General features: G+C 53.1%; 1 protein-coding gene across 4 annotated transcripts in view; it reads right to left on the bottom strand.

Annotated features, from left to right (window-relative positions):
- The window catches only part of LOC122389228 (transcription factor collier-like), a 58541-nt gene extending 38255 nt beyond the window's left edge, over positions 1–20286 (bottom strand). The window contains exons 1-6 of one of the 4 annotated variants that reach the window (XM_043381057.1): positions 19835–20286; positions 8550–8706; positions 7672–7735; positions 7299–7354; positions 3026–3099; positions 2054–2122 (exon numbers count right to left, since the gene is read on the bottom strand). In XM_043381057.1, coding sequence (XP_043236992.1) covers positions 2054–2122; positions 3026–3099; positions 7299–7354; positions 7672–7735; positions 8550–8706; positions 19835–19959 — 545 coding nt within the window. In that variant the 5' untranslated portion in view covers positions 19960–20286. Of the gene's footprint in view, positions 1–2053; positions 2123–3025; positions 3100–7298; positions 7355–7671; positions 7736–8546; positions 8707–19834 lie in introns of all 4 variants that reach the window. The other 3 variants (XM_043381059.1, XM_043381055.1, XM_043381058.1) reach the window with 3 other exon arrangements.
- Between the last annotated feature and the right edge of the window lie 667 nt (positions 20287–20953).

The raw sequence follows: 20953 nt of genomic DNA, 5'->3' as shown, positions 1-20953 counted from the left end.
CGCCTCGGCCGCACCGGGGCCGGGCCGCGCGCACGGCATACACTGGACAGCACCTGTGCACACCTCGGCGGCATTAATGGCCGGGCGGCCGCGAGTGGCACCCTGGTCACGGCCAGGACAAGGCCTGGTTAGGTAGGTACCGACCTTGTAAGGTCAGGTCCCATGCCCTCCACGTCAGATGTACCGCCGACCCACTCAGGTCCCAGACTGCTGACACGGCTCAGTCAGCAGTATTGCCAGCCGGGTCAGGCTATGGTGTAACAGCGGCCCAACTCTGAGCGATTGAACAAGTCCCCTGGGGCACCTGTGGCGCTCGGCGTCATGACCCCCAACCCAACGACCTGGAAACTCCGAACGTATTCGCATGGCATACTTGCGCTGCAAAGAATGGCCCCGAAATCATGTGCATTGATCAGTCAGGAAAAAAACTACCCACGGCTAACATCCAGCGTTAAAATAAGTCTTCAGTTTCAAAGCGTTTAACGAACTGAGTCCCCCTTTCGGCAATTACGGAGGCTGAATATGCCCTTTTGCCATCCTGTACAGAGGCTGTCAGTTCGTATGCCAGTCTGTGCGGCGACTGGTGGTGTCTCTGACAGCCCGCGGGGACTGCTCTACCCTCTGAGTCCCCCTAATGCCCGCTTGGACCGCCGGGCCCCCCGGGTCCTCTACCGCGACAGGTGGCGTTATGGCCTCCAGCGAGCGGGCCACCCTTGCAGCCCGGCCAGCCGAGCGACAGACCCGCCAGTAGTTAACATCGATTGAAATTTTATACTTGTAACAAATGTTGGGCGTCCATTGACATTGCGGATTGAGTCTATTATTCGCTGTGTCTGTGGGGTGGGAGCCGGGCAGGAGGGCGCAAATCGGTGGTCCTCTCTGTGCTCGGCCGGTGGCACACAATGAGACCGTGCCGCGCGGCCCGGTGGCATTGTTTTACGACTGTGTCGCCAGCTGGTGCGCGGGATCTGTCATTGTTACCGAGACATGGCTCAGTCGAACATCAGTTGTGATCTTTAAAACAAACCGGGATGATCGGCCACCATCGCTCATCCGATGTGTCACATTGGAGCCGCAGCATGGAGTGGTAGTGGGGTCGACTGATTCTCGTTCTCTAAACTTCGGGTTTAGGGCCTCTTTGCCCGGAGTGGTCATTCACTTCCTGGCTTTTCGTCATCTAGTCATCACTTTCTCCGATTGATTATGTTCTTCCCTGAATGGGCTACCTCACATTCACTCAGCTATCAAATTGGTGCACGTAAACAAGATATGACTAATGAAGGGTACGCGGAAGCAGTCCCTCTGCCGGCTCGGTTTCCGCGCAATCGCGCTGTCTCCGTGCTTTCGGCGCTGTTGTTCTGACCCAACTGGCTGTGTGCGGCCGCCCTGCCCGGTAATGGCATTACGGGGCGCGGCCACCTGCCCCCGGGGGGAGACGGATTCCCCAGGGGCCGCGCCGCCCGGGACCGGCGCGGCGCTGCACGGACCGCACGCGCATACTCCGACACAGCGGCCGTCCAGACACCCGAGCAGTGGTGAAAACAACGGCATGGGCAGGAGGCTCGAAAGTCGAGTAGGTATGCTTAGTGATCTGACCCAGCACTGGGAGACAGGTTCATTAGGTATGGCGAAGGGCTTTGAGTCACAATGGTCGCTACACCAGCTACGGAGGGCTAAGGAGTTGTCAATTGAGTTGTCTCTAAATGACTGCATTGTACTCAGGAGAGTGGGCTATCTCGAGTCACAACCTTGAAGTGTAAAATTAGATGCCGGTGGAGACGTTGGAGAAATCTGCATAGCACAAATCACAAGAGGTGAGATATGAGTAAAGACTTATGGATTAAACTTGCGAGAGCGTTGATCGAAGTAGGACTCAGATTGCGAGAGCGTTGATCGAACGTGAGGCTCGCTTACTATGTGGGTAGCTGGATCAGAAAAGCCTCTCCAGCCCGCGGCTACACTGTGTGAACTGACACTACAGTGGTCAGACGGCATGCCACATGTGCCTGGAGATGACCGCCTGTGACGATTACGGCAGCGGCGGCCGACTCACCTGTCGATGATCACCGGGTCCGACGGCGTCTCATTACGGTTCCCGCAGCTCTTCTTGTCGCAACACCGGCTGAAAAAATACCGAAATAGAGTCAGAGGGCAAGATGAAAAACGCATAAGAATATTCCGTGCAAGTCCAATCAAGGAGTAAAAGTAGAATGTCTTTAGCATAACAATTACCTACAATAGGTACACAAAAAACTGCATGCCCTTATTCATATCGACGACCACCAAAGCAAACAAAGCGGACCAACTACGGCGCAAAGTCCTGCTGATAAATGCCAGATATATAAATGTGTGGCGCATTTAATTCGTAAGCAGATGGTTCTCTCGTCCCGTTGGCCGGTTCCGCTCGGCGCGGCGGGCCGGTTCGGACCCGTCCTCTGTTAGACGCGACCAACAGGTGCCAGCGCGGCGGCCGGCACACGCGCCGCCAAAGGGCGCCACATTGTGCGGCTTCGTTCTGGCTGGTGGTCCCATTTTCGCGGCGGGGAGGTGTCCTTTGTGCCGTCATTATCGTGGCCACGCACGGACGCGCAGACAAGTGGGGGGCACACGGCTGTGCGACAGCTCGTCTGCGAACTGGAGCCGCGCCTCAGCCCTCAGCCCTCAGCCCTCGGCCCCCCGGCAGCCGTTTTGTTTGGTCGGCCGGTGCCGGGGCCTTGTCATCTGCTGGCGTTTGGCGCTGCTGACGTCCGACGTGACGGCTGGCCAGCGATGTGTGACGGCATGGCGGCCAAGATAACGGCACCGACGGGCGCAGACAGGCGAGCAACGGCAGACGGCAGACGGTCAGCCCGACCCAGTCTGGATCAGAGCTGATCAGGAGGGCTCAGCACAGCTCAACCAGTGTCACTGGTGCTAAGAGGGACTGAGAGCCCGTGGAAGTTATGCCACAGGGGTAAATATTGTTATGAGATATGTGACCAGGAAGACCCGTGGGACGACGGGGAAGGTATAATAGATATCTCACCTGCACATGACCTCGTGAGTGAGGAGGACGCGGCACATTTCCGGGTTCTTGTCCTGACCTTCGTAGATGATTGCCTGAAAAAAGAACATCAATTAGTAAAGCACACTTTCAGTCGTTTCGATCACCTGATTTGATGCATTTTTTCGGCAATTAAAAAGAACCAGCAGAAACGACCACATGTAACATTTTGTTGCATGGGTGTAATTGCACGATAGTTAGCAGACAGAATGCATGAATAGCAAAGCATAAAACGACCTAAATTTGTATGCACCATTTCACATACAGTTTCATATCATTTCCGTCTTTTGCCCTATCGCCGCGTCATTCTTTCTCGGGTCCTTCTCCGCGTTTGCTTTGCATCCTTCGTCTGTTATATCTCTCATCCACCCTATCTCCGTTCCCTTCGTCTCCAACCCTTTATCTCCGCGTTTCCTTTGCATCCTTCGTCTGTTATATCTCTCATCCATCCTTCCGTTCCCTCCGTCTCCAACCCTTTATCTCCGCGTCTCCACTCCCTCTCTCCGTCTCTCCGCCCTATCTCCTTGTCTCAGTACGCGGTCGCCGCGCCGGGCAGCTATCCGGCTATCGGCCATCTTTATTGACGCAGAGCTGGCCGCCCGCTGCCCGTCGGACAGCGACTATCCTGGATCTCCCTGCGTCGGCGTCGACTCTCGGTCCGACGGCAGATCGTCGGCACAGATGGCCGCCCGCAGCGCCAGCAAACACCCGCTTAAAGCCGCATTGTGCCGGACGGTGGCCGCCGGCAAATTGCTAGTCGGACGGATTACGAGAGGATCAGTGCGGATCTCCGGGGAGGTCGGGACGACAGCGGTCTGTGGGGTCGGACCAACAGCACTCCACAGGACCAGCTGGACTCCAGGGGTCGGAACAACTGCACTCTGCGGGGTCGGACCAACCGCGCTCTGCGGGTGGACCAACTGGGCTCTGGGCTCTGGGAGCGAGCAACACTCCAATGGGCCAACTGGGCTCTGGTGGTAGAGCGGGCAACACGCAAATGGACCAACTGGGCCCAGAGGTCCCATCGACGAAGTCCGGATTTAAATTAACAAAACCCCGGGGTCTTGCAAGCTTGTCCGATGTTTGAATGAAAAACAGACGCGAATGGTTCCTGCATCTCCCCCAAAAAATCATTGACAACGTAATTTGGTGTAATTTTGACTCCGTTGCACCCCATCCGTTTAGAATGACCCCGGTCGGACTGTTTGGGGTGCTGAGACCGCTGAGAAGTCGGCGAGAGGGGCCCGTTAGAGCGCCTTCTGTAATTAATTAGTGTCGAGCGCGGTAGCTCTGTCGGCAGATTGATGGATTAGGGGAGCGATCCGGTGAACCGAGAGCCGGTATGCCACCCCTGAATTATGGATGTACATACATATTACATAGTGAGTCACCACCGGGCCAACTTGGTGATACCGCACCGGTGCAACAGGAATGCGGTAATACTCCACAGAGGGGGGGGGGGCTTCACCGCAGCTGCTCCGCGCCATGGTAAAGGGCTATGTGTCGGCATTTGGTTCATGGTCAAGCAATCAATCATTATCTGCCTAAAATTCCAATTCGCATTTTAACATCTAGGTGCTGCTATGTATAAATTGTGTGTTTTTTTTCAGTGACTTATGTACATATACCAAACCTCACGCCTACTAATGCTCCTAATAATTACATTTAGTTAATAGTGCTAACTGCTATCAAATGGACAACATTTTTGTCGTAAAGCAAAGTAACTCTCGGTTGATGTTACCGTTTTATGTTGTTCTCTATGAACGTAAAGAATTGAAGTGTTCGGTACGTGGCACGCTATTTGCAACGATATTTGCGCAACAGTTTCTGTTACGTAATTGTAAGCCCTCATTCACAAATGATTAGCATAACAGCTCCAGTCAGGGTGTAATTAACTATCGATACGACATGTGCAGCATGTGAAATTTGAACGCCATCGCTTCACTTATACCTTTATGTCGAATGATAAGTAAAAGCTAGTCTTATGAATGGAACGTTAACGCTCACGTTTTCCGAAAATCATAGTCACCATTCTGCCATTCCCGCATTCATTTGTGAATATTTGTTAATGATTTCAAGCACAAGCGACCATCAGAGCTAACACCATTAGGCGTTGGTTAGGCTGCCGGTCCCTCGCTGAGCATATGGTCGTTGCGGGAGGCTGACGGCGCCCCCGGGTTCGCTGTCAGAGGCTCCCAGTGTCACAGGCTGGCGAGACCAGCCGAGACCGCCCTCCGCCCCCCGCCGGCCCCCGCGGACCGCGCGGCGCTTTGTCATGCATATGGCCCGCTGATGATGGCTCTATTTTTTGCGTAATCTGGAAAACGAGATAGAAGGCCGGTGGAGGGCGTCCTTTGTTGGCCCCCTAGCCGAGCCGGGCGCGCTATGCCGTCAGCGGAGCGCTAGGACCGACCCTTCTGGGTGCCACCGGTCCGGGACCAGCGGTACTCGGTCGGTGACCGACCGGGTCCCACGGCGCGGCGCCCCGACAGCCGACCGGACCCCATGGCACTCAGAGGTGAGCAGCTGACCAATGGCCATGTCGGCCTTTCCAGTGCCGCGCTTATCAGAGGATAACGAACGTAAGGAATAGAAGTCGCCAGAAACAGAACCCAGTGAAACATATTACAAGCACACTCCATGGACCATGGATTATCCATTCCATGGTGGAACTAAGTCCACTCAAATGGCGCGGTATGTTTCAATAACGAATAGCCTTACGCTACAAAAACAGACTTCGAAGGATACCGTTGCAAGTTGTCATGAAGCACCAAATTGTTGCGCATGGTTTTACTTTACACGCTGAATTATATAGTCTTGGACGGATTTGGTTTAGTGATGACCTCTTGTGACCTCTTACGCATACGCAAATATTTTTGCCAGTAACAGTTCAGAGAACAGTACTACAATAACGACCTTGTTAATATCAGACAACAGGATAAAACCAAAGTGAATTAATAGGTACGTTTCTTGTAAAGTCGAGCTTTTTGTTTCTGTGGGTAGTATTTTCTAGATTTCCGTCAAACAATGTGGGGGAGCTAACGCATTATCTTTTTCTCTGTCACTTAATCAGGCCAGTCACCAGCTAATTTTAATTTGAGATCGCTGAATATGAGGAAACCAGGCGTGATAATTAACTTTATTGGCCCAATTAAGATGCTAAATTCTGCACATTTTGCGTCGGCGGTGCCTCGACTGTCGCTCGTCTCCAGTGGCGTGGGTGCGGGAGGATTGGCGGGTCGAGTCGGGTCGGTGCGGGCGGGTAGTCGTCTAAATTCACGGGTAATCCGATTTTCTCTGACTGCTCTCTGGCGGGCGCCGTCGCCGGGTCTTTAAACAGAGTCGGAGCGGCACAAAGCGGTACACGGACGATGTGTTTGCACTGGGCCGAGTATCGCTCCGTGGGTCACGTGCCGCCGGCGGCCGGAGCCGAGTCCGACTGCTCCACCTCGGGCCGGCCGGCGGCGCCTGTTTGGTTTGGCCGATTGGTTTGGTGGCACCCCACCGGCGCCCTCCGGCGTCCCGGCGCCCCTCTGACTCCGCCCCCAGTGACACGTGACCGGCACGTGACCCGGCCGGGGGCTTACCGGATATTCGTGGGCCTGTTGGCGCGGTAATAGGCGGTTCCGCCGCTTATCGCCCGGAAACAAAGGCGGCGCGGCGCCGGCCGATGACAAAAGCGCGGGTAATCCGGACCGGACGGTCAGCCGACGGCTCCATCGGCGAGTCCCCCCCCCCCCCTACCCCCATCGGCAGCGGCACCGACGGCGGGGAGGGGCGGTCGAGGGGCACAGAGGAACTCACTCACGGAGCACGGGCACTCACGGGCACTCACGGAAGCCGCGTCTGCACAGAGCCTCACAGCACTCGCACACCCCGGTATCCACAAAAGCGCTAAACCTCACCCCGCGGGGAGGAAGGGGCCAAAGTGGACTGTGGGCAAGTCTCGCAATGTTCGTTTTTATTGAGATTGTGCTACTTCTTATCATCTTTTAGCATTGCGCCTCCCATTAGGGGCTACGTCAGACCACTTCATTTTTATACGTTGCACGGCGCCCACAAAACTCTTTAATTTTCTTCCTGGGCATAAATAAGGCCAGACCAAAAGATCGCTTACACAAAAGCACAGCATGAACTGCTGAATTAAGTGATAATGCACAAATCTGAATGGAGTTTGTGAAAATATTCGACTAAGGAGAACATTTCATATATGAGCCACAACATGAAAATCAGCAGGAAATCCAGCGGGACTTACCTGTTTTGTGACTGAATCGATGAGACGTACAAAAATGTCCTGCTCTTGCCGGGCACCTGTAATAAAAAAGAAAAAATGACATGAATGCGAGTTTAACAAGGAGCGCGGTTTTGGCATGTGTGTTTCGACATTGAACTCTTGGATGAATTATTAATTGAAGTGTGAGAGCTTCAGGACAAATGTTTCTGAAAGACACAGCTACATAAAGAAGCTTCATCATGTTGAAATATTGCTGTCTCTGAATATGAAACTGGTTTTAGTTATTTAACGATGCGATTATCGCGAAAGAGATTATTTCATTAAATTTATGTAATATTTTTTATATAAAAAAATCACAATAACTGTGTACTGAAGAAGACAAGTAGGTACTTACCATTGGCAAATAACAGCTGCAATCGGTAATGAATACCATTATTCGTTTTTTGACCTTCGGGTTCCTGTAAAGGAAGAGATCAATATCATTGTTTATTCTTCGTGTAATTGCTAAGACGATTCACTGTTTATTTTGGGGATACTGTGTGCTTCGAATTTTTATCCATCAAAACCACGGAAAGATAGACAAAAAAAGAGAAAAACCCAGCGTGTGCGCGTTGCTAGTCAAATCCTATCTGTCTCAACTTATCATAGACTGGATAGACTTTTCCCTGTGTTGGTGCGGTCCCGGTTCGCGCCGTCCATCGACTATAGAGAGCGGATGACGGGCTCCTTCAGCGCTGCAGTGAGGGAGAGAAAGAGAGAGAGAGAGAGAGAGAGAGAGAGAGAGAGAGAGAGAGAGAGAGAGAGAGAGAGAGAGAGACCGGGTGACGGGAGCGGCCGGGGGCGAGACGGCGCGGCGCGCAGTGGCAGATCGATCCCCAGTTGAGCACACAGACGACTCCCGCGGGAGAGCCGCGAGGGGAAGTCAAAATAATATCGGGACTCAGAAAAAATACCCCGGATGAAGGAGATTAAGTATTTATCATTTCTCTTACGGCCGGATGAGGGTGAGGAGAAACGGCGCGCGGTAGCCGGTCGGGTGCCATCGATCGGGGCAAGGAGCGGTGACACGGGCACGGACCGCACTCACACGCACCGCGTGTCCTGACCGACTACTCAGCGGTCCACTGGGATGGGGGCCATTTCGGGAGACGAGCCGATAGAAATGTGGTCGTTGAAAACCAGATGTCCGGACAGCTGACAAATGGAGACCTGGCTGACAGATGAACTTAGCTCTACCTAGCACATCGTGATGAATATGAACCTTACTCCTACCTCGTCCTTCTCGACGAAGCCGGCGAAGGCGGTTCGTTCGACCTCGACGGGCTGGCCGATGCGGTCGTACAGGGCGATCACAAAGTGGAAGAAGTTGCTCTTGCGCAGGTTGGAGGGCGGCTGCTTCTCGAAGTGCACTCGGCCGAGCCCCACGCCACTGCAAGAACGCATATTTGAGTTAGGGCAATCAGTGTGCTGGGTGGCGCCAGCATTTTAAACGGCATTCATTCACGCTGTCTCGTCCGCAAACCCTGGATGTCGCGTAACGGAGCAGTTTGTCTAGTTAAAAAGCAGATCCGAGCATCACAATGTCCGCCAAAGACCGATGACAGTGTTACTGGCACAATGTCAAAATCACAGCTCATGTTTGGGTTGTGTCAGGGGCGGATCCAGAAAATCTCCAAGGGAGGGGCCATTAGAAACCAGGAGGCCCCCCCCCATAATCCCACCTGTTGGAGGCCCCATCTTCCCACTTGTTGGGCCCCCCCCCAAAAAAACTGCGTCTATTGAGCTTATCTAGCTGTTCAGGCAACATCTCAACATCTGTGCAGGCTTGGAGGCCCTCTGTGCAGGTTAGGAGGCCCTGTAAAAGTGGTCATCTCTGTGAGTATAAGAGACCTCCAAGTTATGAAAAGCTTTACCAATCTTCTAACAAAGAAGTCTTCTCAGCTAGTCTTCTAAGAAATAACTAAGTGGGTAGGTTAAAAAAAAACTCATCGGATTTCGGCCACTTTATTTTCAGGAGGCCCCCTTTTCAGCTTTTTAACTTTTTAACTTTTTATTTTATTTAAAAAAAAAAAATCGGCCAAGGGGGGGCCATGGCCCCCATGCCCCCCCCCCTTGTATCCGCGCCTGGGTTGTGTTGATATATAAAGCAGCAAGAGGAAACATACTGCAATTTGTTTGCAAAGCAAGCTTTCATTCCTTGGATCTAATTATCAAGGCAACTAGGAAACTTGATGTTAAAACGAACACCTGTGGCTAAAATCATTTCTATTTGATATTCTGTTAGTTTCAAATATTAATCTCTGATAATATAGATTAAATTGAATGCTATCGCATTTTGTGGGTGTGTCTGTGTATGCAGCATAACCTCCAACCGTAGCACGCTCCACATCCGTTCGATAAATTCCAGCTTGAAGTACGATGTGACAATAGAATCTAAGTAGCACATTCAGACCGTTGCCGTCTATCCATACACGATAAACAGCTACTCCAATAACTCATGTCAACATTCGCCGTGCAATCGTCACATCATTGAGCTCGTGTTGAAGCGGTTCGGTACACACTCCCTTTGTCACCTCCAGCGCGGGGGTGTCCCGATCCCCAGACCCTGGGCCGAGGTGCCGCTTTACCGGCCATCACCACCGCTTGCAGCGCGCGCCTCGGGAACACCGACAACATTATCCAGCGCTATATTCCCATGGATTACCGCCGTCGAGTGGAGTCGATTATTGTTGTTGGGCCGCCCGGGTGCCCCCTGAGAGCCCTTGACGAGGGCCCCCGGCCGGACGGTGCGCGGGCTCTACACCAGACAGCGGGGCAGGGCACTGACGAGTGCACACATGGGCAATGCCGAGAGAGCGCACACATGACCCCGAAAAGGCGCTCAGCCGTCGCACCGCGCTACCTGTCCTCAAATACGAATAAATGCTACTGAGGAATATCGATCTCTTTTCAACTGAGGATATCATTTTCATTTTTTGCATAAATATATATATATATATATATATATATATATATATATATATATATATATATATATATATATATATATATATATATATTATACATGGTACTTGGTAGTCAAACAAACTTGGTGTTCAGCAAACGTATAGGTATGCAAAGAAATTATTTGTGTGTTTGATTTTGGTGATAGAGAAAACAGATTGGATATATCAGATACCTACGTTTTTCGTTGCATGGTGTTTAATTGTTGTTAGTAAGTGAGGTGAATGTCGTAGACACATGTTCCAATACAACGTAATCCGGAGACGTTACCATGTCTATTGTAAGTAGACGCACAGCGCACACATTTTAAAATGATAAAGATAACTTATCGACAATGTGCAGAGTAATGCATGTGATGCATCGCATGTTTGTTCTAAAAGAAAAGTAAGAATAAAACAAATTGAACTACATATATCGATGTAGTGTCCACCGCCGTCTCCGGATTCCGATGTATTCTCACAACCTCGCGGTGCAAAACACTAAGGCACTGTCGTGCTGTGCGGCCGGGCGGAGCCTCTCGACTGCTGGCTCTGACTCGAGCCGAGCAGGGTGCGGCCGCCTCACACTCGTATTACCGGGGGCCCGATGCCGAGCCTCGGACACCCGATGCACTAGGTACTCGATACACTACACATCCCCCCCTCTCGCAAAAAAAGGAACAGCATCACTGCGACACGTAGTAGTCCGGTCGTCTACAGGCACGGTCGCTTCGCCTGGGACGCTGCACGCTCACATCGGCGGCGTCCGGCGACGGCTCGCAAGCTGTCTCGGTCGACGGGCGAGAAGCAGCGGCGAGCGAGGTCAGCGGGCCAGCGGCGTCGGCCTCGGAAGTCGTGGCGGTCGACGTGGTCTCGCCGGGCCCAGCGGGGGGAGATGCTGAGGGAGACGCCGGCGCGTATGGGAGACGGGCCAGATGGGCGGCGTTCCAGGTCCGGCCGTCAGCCAGACGGTACGTTGCGGGACCGACGCGCCCAGTGACTCGCACCGGAGACGTGAACCGACAGGACGTCTTCGAGCGGTGTCCCTGCCGTCTCACGCAGACGTAGTCGCCCTCAGTGATGCGCGGCGTCGTCACGCCACGGCGGCGGTCGTAGGACCTCTTGTTGGACTGCTGTCGGCGTCGAACTCGAGACGCCACACTGTCGGCTCCTGGTGTTGACGGCTGAATGACAGGCAGGTTCAGCCTCATCTGTCGTCCATGCAGGAGCTCTGACGGTGACTTCCCAGTTGTCGTGTGTGGGGTGGCTCGATACACCGCCAGGCTCTTGCGTACCTCGTCAATGAACGCTGCTGGTGGACAGTCTGTGATCCACGACTTGAACGTTTTGTTGAAGCGCTCTACGGCGGAGTTGCCTCTAGGCCAGTAGACGGACGATTTGGTGTGCTTCACCCCTCGGGCGGCCAGATACGTAGTGAACTCCCTGCTCGTGAACTGAGGCCCATTGTCCGTCACGATCTCGTCGGGATAGCCCTCTTTGGCCCACACAGTTGACAAGAACTTGATGACGTCTTCAGTCTCAGTCGATGACGTCAGGCAGACTTCCGCCCATTTGCTTCTGTAGTCAATCAGAGTGATGGCGTAACGGGCAGTCGCTGGTGCTCCGTTGATTGGACCAACGATATCCATTCCCAGTTTCGACCAGGCACGGTCCGGCAGGTCGACTGGCTGCATGGGCGCAGGGCGTGCGCGCTGGGAGAGGACTGCGTCGCTGTGCTGGCAGCGCTCGCAACTTCGGCACAGCTCCTCCACCTCACGGTTGATGCCGGGCCACCACGCCAGATTCCGCAGCGCCTGTTTCATGCGGACGATTCCGTCGTGCGCGCTGTGCGCCAGCTCCAGGTATCTGCGGCGGAGCTGAACGGGCACAACAACTTGTTGGGCTCCTCTCAGGATGACGTCGTCGTTGCGCACCCACAACTCGTGTCTCATCTTGAAGTACGGCTGGACTTCAACCGGGCAGGCCTTGGCGCTGCTCGGCCAGCCGCGCTTGATCTGATGACGCAGCTGCTGCAGCTCAGGATCAGCAGCTGACGCGGTGCGGACGTCTTGCTCGGTCAGCACGCTCTCTTCATCTGTCAGAAGAGCGATCACCTCTTCTTCAGCGGAGCTGTCTTCATGCAGGTCCGCTTCTTCGGCAGGGACTGGCATCCTGGAGAGGGCGTCTGCTGCAGGAGTTAGGTTCCGGCCAGGCACGTACTGGACTGTGTACGCATACGGCAGCAGGCGTGCCTGCCAGCGCGCGATCCTCGCGCCCGCTCTCCCCGAGAAGCTGGGCGAGAGCAGTGTCTGCAGCGCCGAATGATCTGTGCGGAGAGTGAACGGACGTCCCCACAGATACAGTTTCCAGTGTTCCACGGCGAGAACAGCGCTCAGTGCTTCCAGCTCAGACACTGAGTAGCGCTGCTCGGTAGGGGTGAACGCCCGAGACCAGAACGCTACGGCGTTTTCTTCTCCATCGGAGCTCAGCTGCGTGAGTACAGCTCCAGCGCCCTTGCCGCTGCCGTCGGACGTGACGAATGTAGGCAGGCTCTGGTCGAACGGCTTCAGTGTCGGGCTTGCAGCTATCTTCAGCTTGACCTCGTTGAAAGCTCGGTTCGCTGTGTCGTCCCAGACGAACTTGGTGCCCTTCTTCAGCAGCCGGTACAGTGGATGGACGGTCTCGGCGTACCCAGGGACGAACCTGAGAAACCATCCACACATCCCCAGGAACGACTTCAGCTCCTTGGCGTTCTCCGGCGGTGGTGCGTCAGTCACGGCCTTGATCTGTGACTGCAGTGGTGTGACTCCCGACGCAGACAGCGTGAAGCCACAGAAGTCGACAGCTGCTTTGCTGAACACAGACTTCTCTCTGTTGACTGTCAAGTTGGCCTCCTTCAGTCGGGCCATGACGCGCCGAAGACGGTCGTCGTGTTCTTCCTGTGACACTCCCACGACCGCGACGTCGTCCATGTAGTGAACGCATCCCGGGATGCCGTCCAGCAGGTTGTCCAGCAATCTCTGGAACGCAGATCCTGCCGAGACCAGACCAAACGGTACCCTCGTGAATTGTCGTAGGCCTCGGTGAGTCAGGAACGTGGTGAGCTGACGGGAAGCAGGCTCCAGCTCCAGCTGATGGTATGCGCTCTGCAGGTCGATAACTGTGAAGATGTTGCCCTTCAGCTGGTCTTGGAGCTCCTCTGCCGTCGGCAGGGGATGAACTTCGGCGATGACCTGTCGATTCAGGTCCCTGAGATCCACGCAGATGCGCAGCTTCCCGTTCCTTTTCCTGCTGACGACCATCGGGTGAACCCAGTCGCTGACTTCGACCGGTTCGATGACTCCTTCCTCCTGGAGTCGGTCCAGCTCGCGGCTGACCTCTTCACGAACAGCATACGGGAGTCGGCGGAGCTTGTGACGCACCGGTACAGCATCAGGACGGAGAACAATCCTGTGCTGGTAGCCACGGACTGTCGTCAGTGAGCATATCTCGCCAGGGTCGGGCTGAGACGGTGGCGGTTCCGGGACTTCTGCGCTCCCAGTGACCGCCAGCTGATCGATTGCCCCACTCGCGGGGTGCAGGTTTACGTCCAACTGCTTCAGCAGGTCCAGTCCCATGACGGCTTCTTCACCGTCGGAATCTATGATGAAGAACTCTGTGTTGGCTCGCCGTCCACGGTAGGTCACCAGCGCTGGCAGCGTGCCAAGCACTTGAAGCTGGTGTCGACCAAAACCGAACAGACGAGCAGACGTTCTATTGAGATGACTGCCTTTGAAGAGACGTCTGGCGATGCCGAGTCCTAAAGCGGACACCGTGGCACCCGTGTCAACTTGCAGATTCACGGTCTGCGTGATACCTGGTACCTCCATCTGTACTTCGCACATCATCTTATCGGTATTTGGTACGGCGCAGCAGAGAACAGTCAGCTCGTGACACCTTCTGTCGTCGTTCCGTTCACCAGACCAGCAGACCACGGCAAAGTGACCCGTCCGCCCACACTGCCTGCACGTGGCCCCGGTAGCGGGACACCGACCGCGCTCATTGTGCTGGCGCCGACCGCAGCTGGGGCACGTGTCCGGTTGCAGCTGGGCAGGTCCGGGGCGACGGTCGGCTTGCAACTGGGCAGGGGCGGGGCGGCGGCCGTCTTGCCGCCGGGCGGGTCGCCAGGGCCGGCGCCCGCGGCGCTGACGAGCGTCAGATATCTGATGCAGTGACTGCGCTCCGTCGGCGGCGGGCCTCGCCGGCCCGGCCATGGCGGTCGCCTCGCGTCGGGATCGCTCGAATGCCTCGGCGATCTCCAGAACGCGGTCCAGGGTCAGGCCCTTATCCTGCAGAAAACGCTCGCGGAGAATCGGATGCACTGTTGCTTCCACGACTTGGTCACGTATCATTGCGTCTGTCATTTGTCCAAACGAGCAGTTTACTGCCAGGCGGCGCAGCGCCGCCACGTAGTCGGCCGTCGGCTCGTGCGACTCTTGCCGTCGCTGCCGGAAGAAGAACCGCTCCGCGATCACGTTGACCTGAGGTTCATAAAACTCGGCGAGCTGCCGCTCAGCCGCATGGAACTCGTCTTCGTCTTCTCTCCTCGGCTGGACCGGTAGGGTACGGTACACCCGTTGCGCCTCGGCGCCGACACAGTGCAGAAGGAGAGCCGTCTTCCTCTCCGTGCTGTAGGCCTCACCTCCCAGGGCAGTCAGGTAGTTGTGGAAACTGAAAATCCAGTCACTCCAGGGCAGTGCTGGTTTTCCTGGTCTCGCCAGGAACGGAGTTGGCGGCGACACCCCCTCGACGTTCATCGTCGGTAGTATTCAGGATCTCATCCTCGTCGCCAGATGTAGTGTCCACCGCCGTCTCCGGATTCCGATGTATTCTCACAACCTCGCGGTGCAAAACACTAAGGCACTGTCGTGCTGTGCGGCCGGGCGGAGCCTCTCGACTGCTGGCTCTGACTCGAGCCGAGCAGGGTGCGGCCGCCTCACACTCGTATTACCGGGGGCCCGATGCCGAGCCTCGGACACCCGATGCACTAGGTACTCGATACACTACAATCGAGTTACCAGGAGTTACCATCCTATAATCGTATTCTGACATCACAGTCGAGACGCGTCCAGTGGGTCCAGATACGTAATTTAGTGCACGGACAACGTAATAGCACGTTGTCCTTTGTTTCATCATACCGTGCCCGGTTCCGCATACAGTAACACACTGTGCCCCTTGCCGTGTTTTGGCCGCACGCGGTAGGGCCGCCGTTTTCACGCTGTCCGCCTGTAATGGCCGTGCATCAAATCAGGAGTGGTGGCACACGCCGCTCGCGCCGACCCCTCCGACAAACAATGCGGCCGGCACGTGGCGCGCCACGGCGCACGATCGTGGCACGTGCGCGGCAAGAGTCAAACGCCGCCGGAAAATAGGTGCCGTGCTTATTACGTGCGGACCACGCTAATTAATTAAACAGTACCATCGATTTCCGGTGTGGGCGCATGACTGGATTTGCCGGCGGCGATCGGAGCGATCCAGAGCTCCGCGCAGCGCGTCTGGATATGTGATGCGGGACATGAACAGACGCTATGTGTACTTACATACAGTCGTGGTCCGCTGTTTTTCTTCTCAGTCATGACTAGTTGTTAGTAAAGGCTAGAGTAAGTAAAGCTATAAAAAGCTCTCACTTTTTCCAGCCAGCCTGACGGTAAGACAGATCCTCGTCTTCGCCGGCTTCGCGATATAAGATAAACCATCCTACTTCGGTCAAAACAACCGCCTATGGCCGTCCATGTGACTCACAATTCACAGCTCATCGCTGGTTCAAAGCGGCTGATACTAGACCGTAAACGCGCATATTTTAGGTGGCATAATCTAATGCTACATACACACTCGATCCTTGATGCTTGATGCGTCATGTTCAAGATTCCTCGTACGACTTTGGTCATCAGCGACCGTATCACACTAGTCTGTGGACTTGGGACGTACAGCTGTGTCTGAATCAGACCACAAGGACTGGTCTGTGGACTAGTCTGTGGCTACATCAGACCACATCAGACCTACTGGTTGGAGACGGAGTTTACGTAGACTACCAATGATCGGCTTTGATCATCTGCTCTGCACTGTGCAGCGCGCACACCACAGCAGTTGCGCGGCCTCTTTGAAAGACCGGTGGGCTCTCTGAAGGACCGATAACCATGGCACCGGGGACCCATCGTCACCTGTTTTAGATAACCGGCTACCCAGCTGAGGGACGGAGAGTGGCGGATGGCCACGCGCGGTGGCAGAGCGATGCCGATACACCCAGTACGGAGATACCGGTGCCATGACCAGGGAACGGGTCGGCGCTGAGTCACCACTTGACAGTTATATGTGTAACAATTCGTACTCAAAGTAGTCATTTATTAATGTTATTCGTGTCTGATACACCATACACTCTCTCCATTCCGACGCTTCAATATTATATAGGTGATGTGCTTTGATGTAATTATGATGCTAATAAAAAAAAACGATTGCAAGACATGAAGGAAAGTAATAAAAACGGAGCACAGGAATGACAAATGTGAAATTGTACGCAGCTTCTAAGCTGTGTAATCTTCAACACCGTAATATAGGGATGCTAAAGCTTGCTCATAACTATATGATACGAGCTGTCTCTTAAATATGCTATTTATTCACCGCCAAGCCCCAGTGTCCCATCAAGAGAAAGATAACGCGCGAGGCTTAGTATTTCGCCCATAGATGTCGCTAGTAGTGTACGCCTGATAGTATGCTGTGCCGCAAGGCTGGGCACCGGCCGCCAGGCGCGTTGCGGGCCGAACATTGCGCTGCGCAAAACGACAGAGAAACAAACAACTAGAGGCACGGACTGGGGAGACAAAGCTGTCACTAATTATAAAATACGTCGTGTTTCAAGGAAATATACTCACTGTCGAGATACTGACAGCATTTGTAGGTTTCAAGATTGTACACAATTTTGAAATGATACACGCTCGGGCTTGTGATTGTTGCCTGAGTAAAAGCCAGTGAAATGTTAACGTAGCGTCTGCAAGTGAGCATGATGTTCATTCAATTGAATCGTCTAGCTAAATTTTAAAACTCGTGCCCTTGACTAATTTAGAGGGCATCAGAATTTTGGGTGCATAATGGCATACAATTATATTGATAATGTCGATATAACACGCTTCAATGTTCGTCGTAGGATGCTCATACAGCAACGGCAAATATGGTTTATCTAGGTAAATGTAAATCAATGTCTTGAGCTCCAATTTTTCACATACCCCATGTTAAGAAACAGTGCAGCGCCAATGGGTAGGTATCATGAGCATTATTGTTGGATTCCTTTCTTTTCACCAGCAAGACTCAAAATAACGTTTACATGTTATCTAAGCTATCATATCCACCATATCAGATGTTCAGTAATGCCACACATGTGTAACATTCGGCAGCCGATCATATTCAGCTTCTGAACGACGACGACGCAGGTTAATTGAAGCCTTTGGACCCATGCATGGGTTGAAATGACTGGCCATATCCTTTCAACTAAGCACTCCAATCAAGAGGCTCAAAGGCGAACTTTGTAGGTACTAACTGACTATCCATATTGAAAACTCGTGACTATTGCACATAAGGTTTACGGAGAATTGCTCGTACTGATCAAATAGCATGGCGGTCTGAAGCATGTCAGCTATCTAGAAATTCCCGCTTTGCCACTTGAACATTTGCGCCTGTTCAGAAGTCGTCAAAAATCATAAACTTGAAACATTCATCTGAATAGTGTATGTATGCGTTTCTCACAGTTCACTGCCTATTGGTAATGTGTAGAAAACTTTCACCTTTTAGCGTTTGTCATGTTTATCGTGTATACTGACCATCTTGCCTTTCGTAAGACGCGAATTTCAGTTTATTCATTTTTATCATTGAGGCTCATCTCTCATTGGGTCTGTTCCCGTCGCTCCTCCCAAAAAATCTCGGATGAGGTTGGATGAGCTTGGAGGAGAGCCGTTTCAGAGGAGCCACGGGAACATTTTCGCGAGGAAATCAGCTGTTTGCGGGCTGTAACGGTCGGCGATTTATGGCGCGCAAACATAAATCAAGAGATAATAATCGCTTTCTAATAAAATAGCCTTGGATTAATATCAAACATTACTATTTAAAGATATCCAATCGTCATCAATCACTAAAATCATTTCCACTTCCCTCAAATCTCATTTATAAACAACTCACATTTGTATTACGTGCGCCAAATATGTCTACGCAAGAGCCTCCTCCAAAAAAAACAACTTTCGTTTGGGATGAGGGAGGAGGCAAATAGTGGTGGTGAGATGTGAAATCAAGATGAGCTTGGAGGAGCTTGGAGGAGCGACGGGAACGATTTTTTGAAACGAGAGGAGGTTAGAGGAGCTTGGAGGAGGTTAGAGGAGCGACGGGAACAAACCCATTTTCAAAACGTACGTAGAACTTCGAATACTACGCTAAATCTATCGGCCGTGGTCTGAGCTAAGTTGAAGTCATCTTGATTTGCTGAAGAATTGGAAGCTCTGAATAATATCTTATACCATTTGACATGTAAGAAACCTAAATATTGCTATATGGTTTCCACATTCAATATTCATACCATTGACCTTTCACTAAATTCCTGTCATTTCTGTCTTATGCTTTGTCTGACGTGCTTTATATAAAAACATTGGAGGCTGCATAATCTATTTAAAATGACGTGCTGAATTTATCAGAAATGGAAAAGCAGAGATGTACAGCCTGCCGATGTTATTATATATGATATACCTATTTTTGTTTTCATCGCATTACGTCGGAGCTGCTTCACTTGATCTTAATATGCCAATGGATGTTACACTTTTGATACACACGAATGAAAGTGTTTTTATCTACAATTTAAAAACTATAATCCAAATCCGAGACTACCTATTCCATGTCAGTAATACAATAGTCTACGCTCAAATAAGCCAGCAAAGTTTGCCGGTTGGATAAGTGGCATTTGATATTGGATATTTGTCATTATTGAGATAACATCCTGTATTTGAGTACATAACTACATGCGCGATGCTTGTTTTATTTTGGTTGTGCCATTATATACTATTTGCCCATGCATTTCTGTATACCTAGCATCCACAATTATCCGTCCACCATCCACTGTTTACCGTCCACCGTCCACAATACGTCATCCATCGTCCACTGTCTACAGTCCACCGTCCACCGTTCACAGTTCACAATCCACTGTCCACTGTCCACCGTCCACTGTCCACCGTCCACAATACGCCATCCATCGTCCACAGTTAACAGTCCATCGTTCACCGTCCACAGTCCACAGTTTACCGTCCACAATCTACAGTCCACCGTCCATAGCTAAGCATCCACCATCCACAGTCCACTGCTTACCGTCCACCGTCTAAAGTCCACAGTCCACCGTCCACAATCTACAGTGTCAGTGGCGTGTATCGCTGTTCCGTAACGGCCGGGCGGCGGGGCCGGGAGTTCCGACTCCACCGCTGACGCCCGGCGCGCCGCCACACACCCATCCTAATCAAACCCAGCCGACACCGACCTGACCTGACATGACCCGGCCCACACGTGACCCACCTGTGTGTCTGGTCCACTCCGATGGCGGGCTGGATCCAGGAGCGCGATGTGAGCGGCTCCTCCTTGAGGCCAGAGACAGGCGCGCGCGTCTGGTGCAGACTGCTCTCTTGCAGGCCAAACATCATAGTGGTGGCTCGGTGGCCTCGGCCTGTCCCGCCGGCCGCGCGTCACAGGGGACCGCTCGCGAGTTTTTAGCGCGTGGGCCACTCTGTGCTTGAGGCTGTCCAGGGAGTCCGACTAATTAGCGCAGGAGCCCAGCGGCGGGGCGGCGGCGGCGGCGGCGGCGGCGGCTCAGGAGGAGCCGGTCTCAGAGGGCTCCGTCTCGCGCGGCTCACCACGGTGCTCTGCGCCGCGTCCCTGGGGCGGACTGAGCGCGCTGCGGACGGATCAATTTCGCCACGCGCGGTGCCCCGGACGCGCCACCTCTATTTGGTTTCCGAACTCCTGGGTATAGACTTTTGATGCGGGCCGATATTGGCGGGCGGCGCGGCGCCCTGGGGGACCGCCCCCGGAGACGGATAAGGCCACTTGAGGGCTGCGGTCCGCCGCTGGGCCCGCCCACCGACTACCGCTGGCCAATGGCAGCCGGACGCCCGCCGAGCCGGCCAATCAGCGTGCAGTGACGTCAGAGCCCGGGGGCCGGACCGGAGGAGAGACCTCGTGGAGGCTCAGTCGGATGCCGAGGGCGCCGGAGGGCGGGTGGGTGCGGTCCCGCGCATCAGAAACATCAGAAGTATAGTTTTCAAAAGGAATTCTTCCAGCGAAATCAAAACATTTAAAACATTTCATCTTACTTTAAAATGCTAATTTATCACTCCAAAGCCAAATTTTGTTTTTGTTTATACCTAAATGAGGCTTCAATCCCTCTTGAAATGAGGGAATCCGCAACGGTTTTAGCAATACACGGTCCGAGTCAAAAGTGCACACCCTTATAAAGCTCTCATGCGCAAATAACTTACAGGCATAACAACAGAACGGTCACTGAACCTGTGTTAAGATGAAGCAAATACATCTAAGTACAGGGTGTCCCAAAGAGTTGCAGCCTAACGATCCCTGGGTTTTCATCGCTTCATTTTTGCTGAACAATTTGTATTCAACAACCGACACAAGCACTGCGAA

This window comes from Amphibalanus amphitrite, unplaced genomic scaffold (genome assembly GCF_019059575.1).
Source record: "Amphibalanus amphitrite isolate SeventyFive unplaced genomic scaffold, NRLGWU_Aamphi_draft 000349F_arrow, whole genome shotgun sequence".
NCBI lineage: Eukaryota > Metazoa > Arthropoda > Thecostraca > Balanomorpha > Balanidae > Amphibalanus > Amphibalanus amphitrite.
The sequence above is the reverse complement of the archived record's forward strand: the minus strand, read 5'-3'. Positions and strand labels throughout refer to the sequence as shown.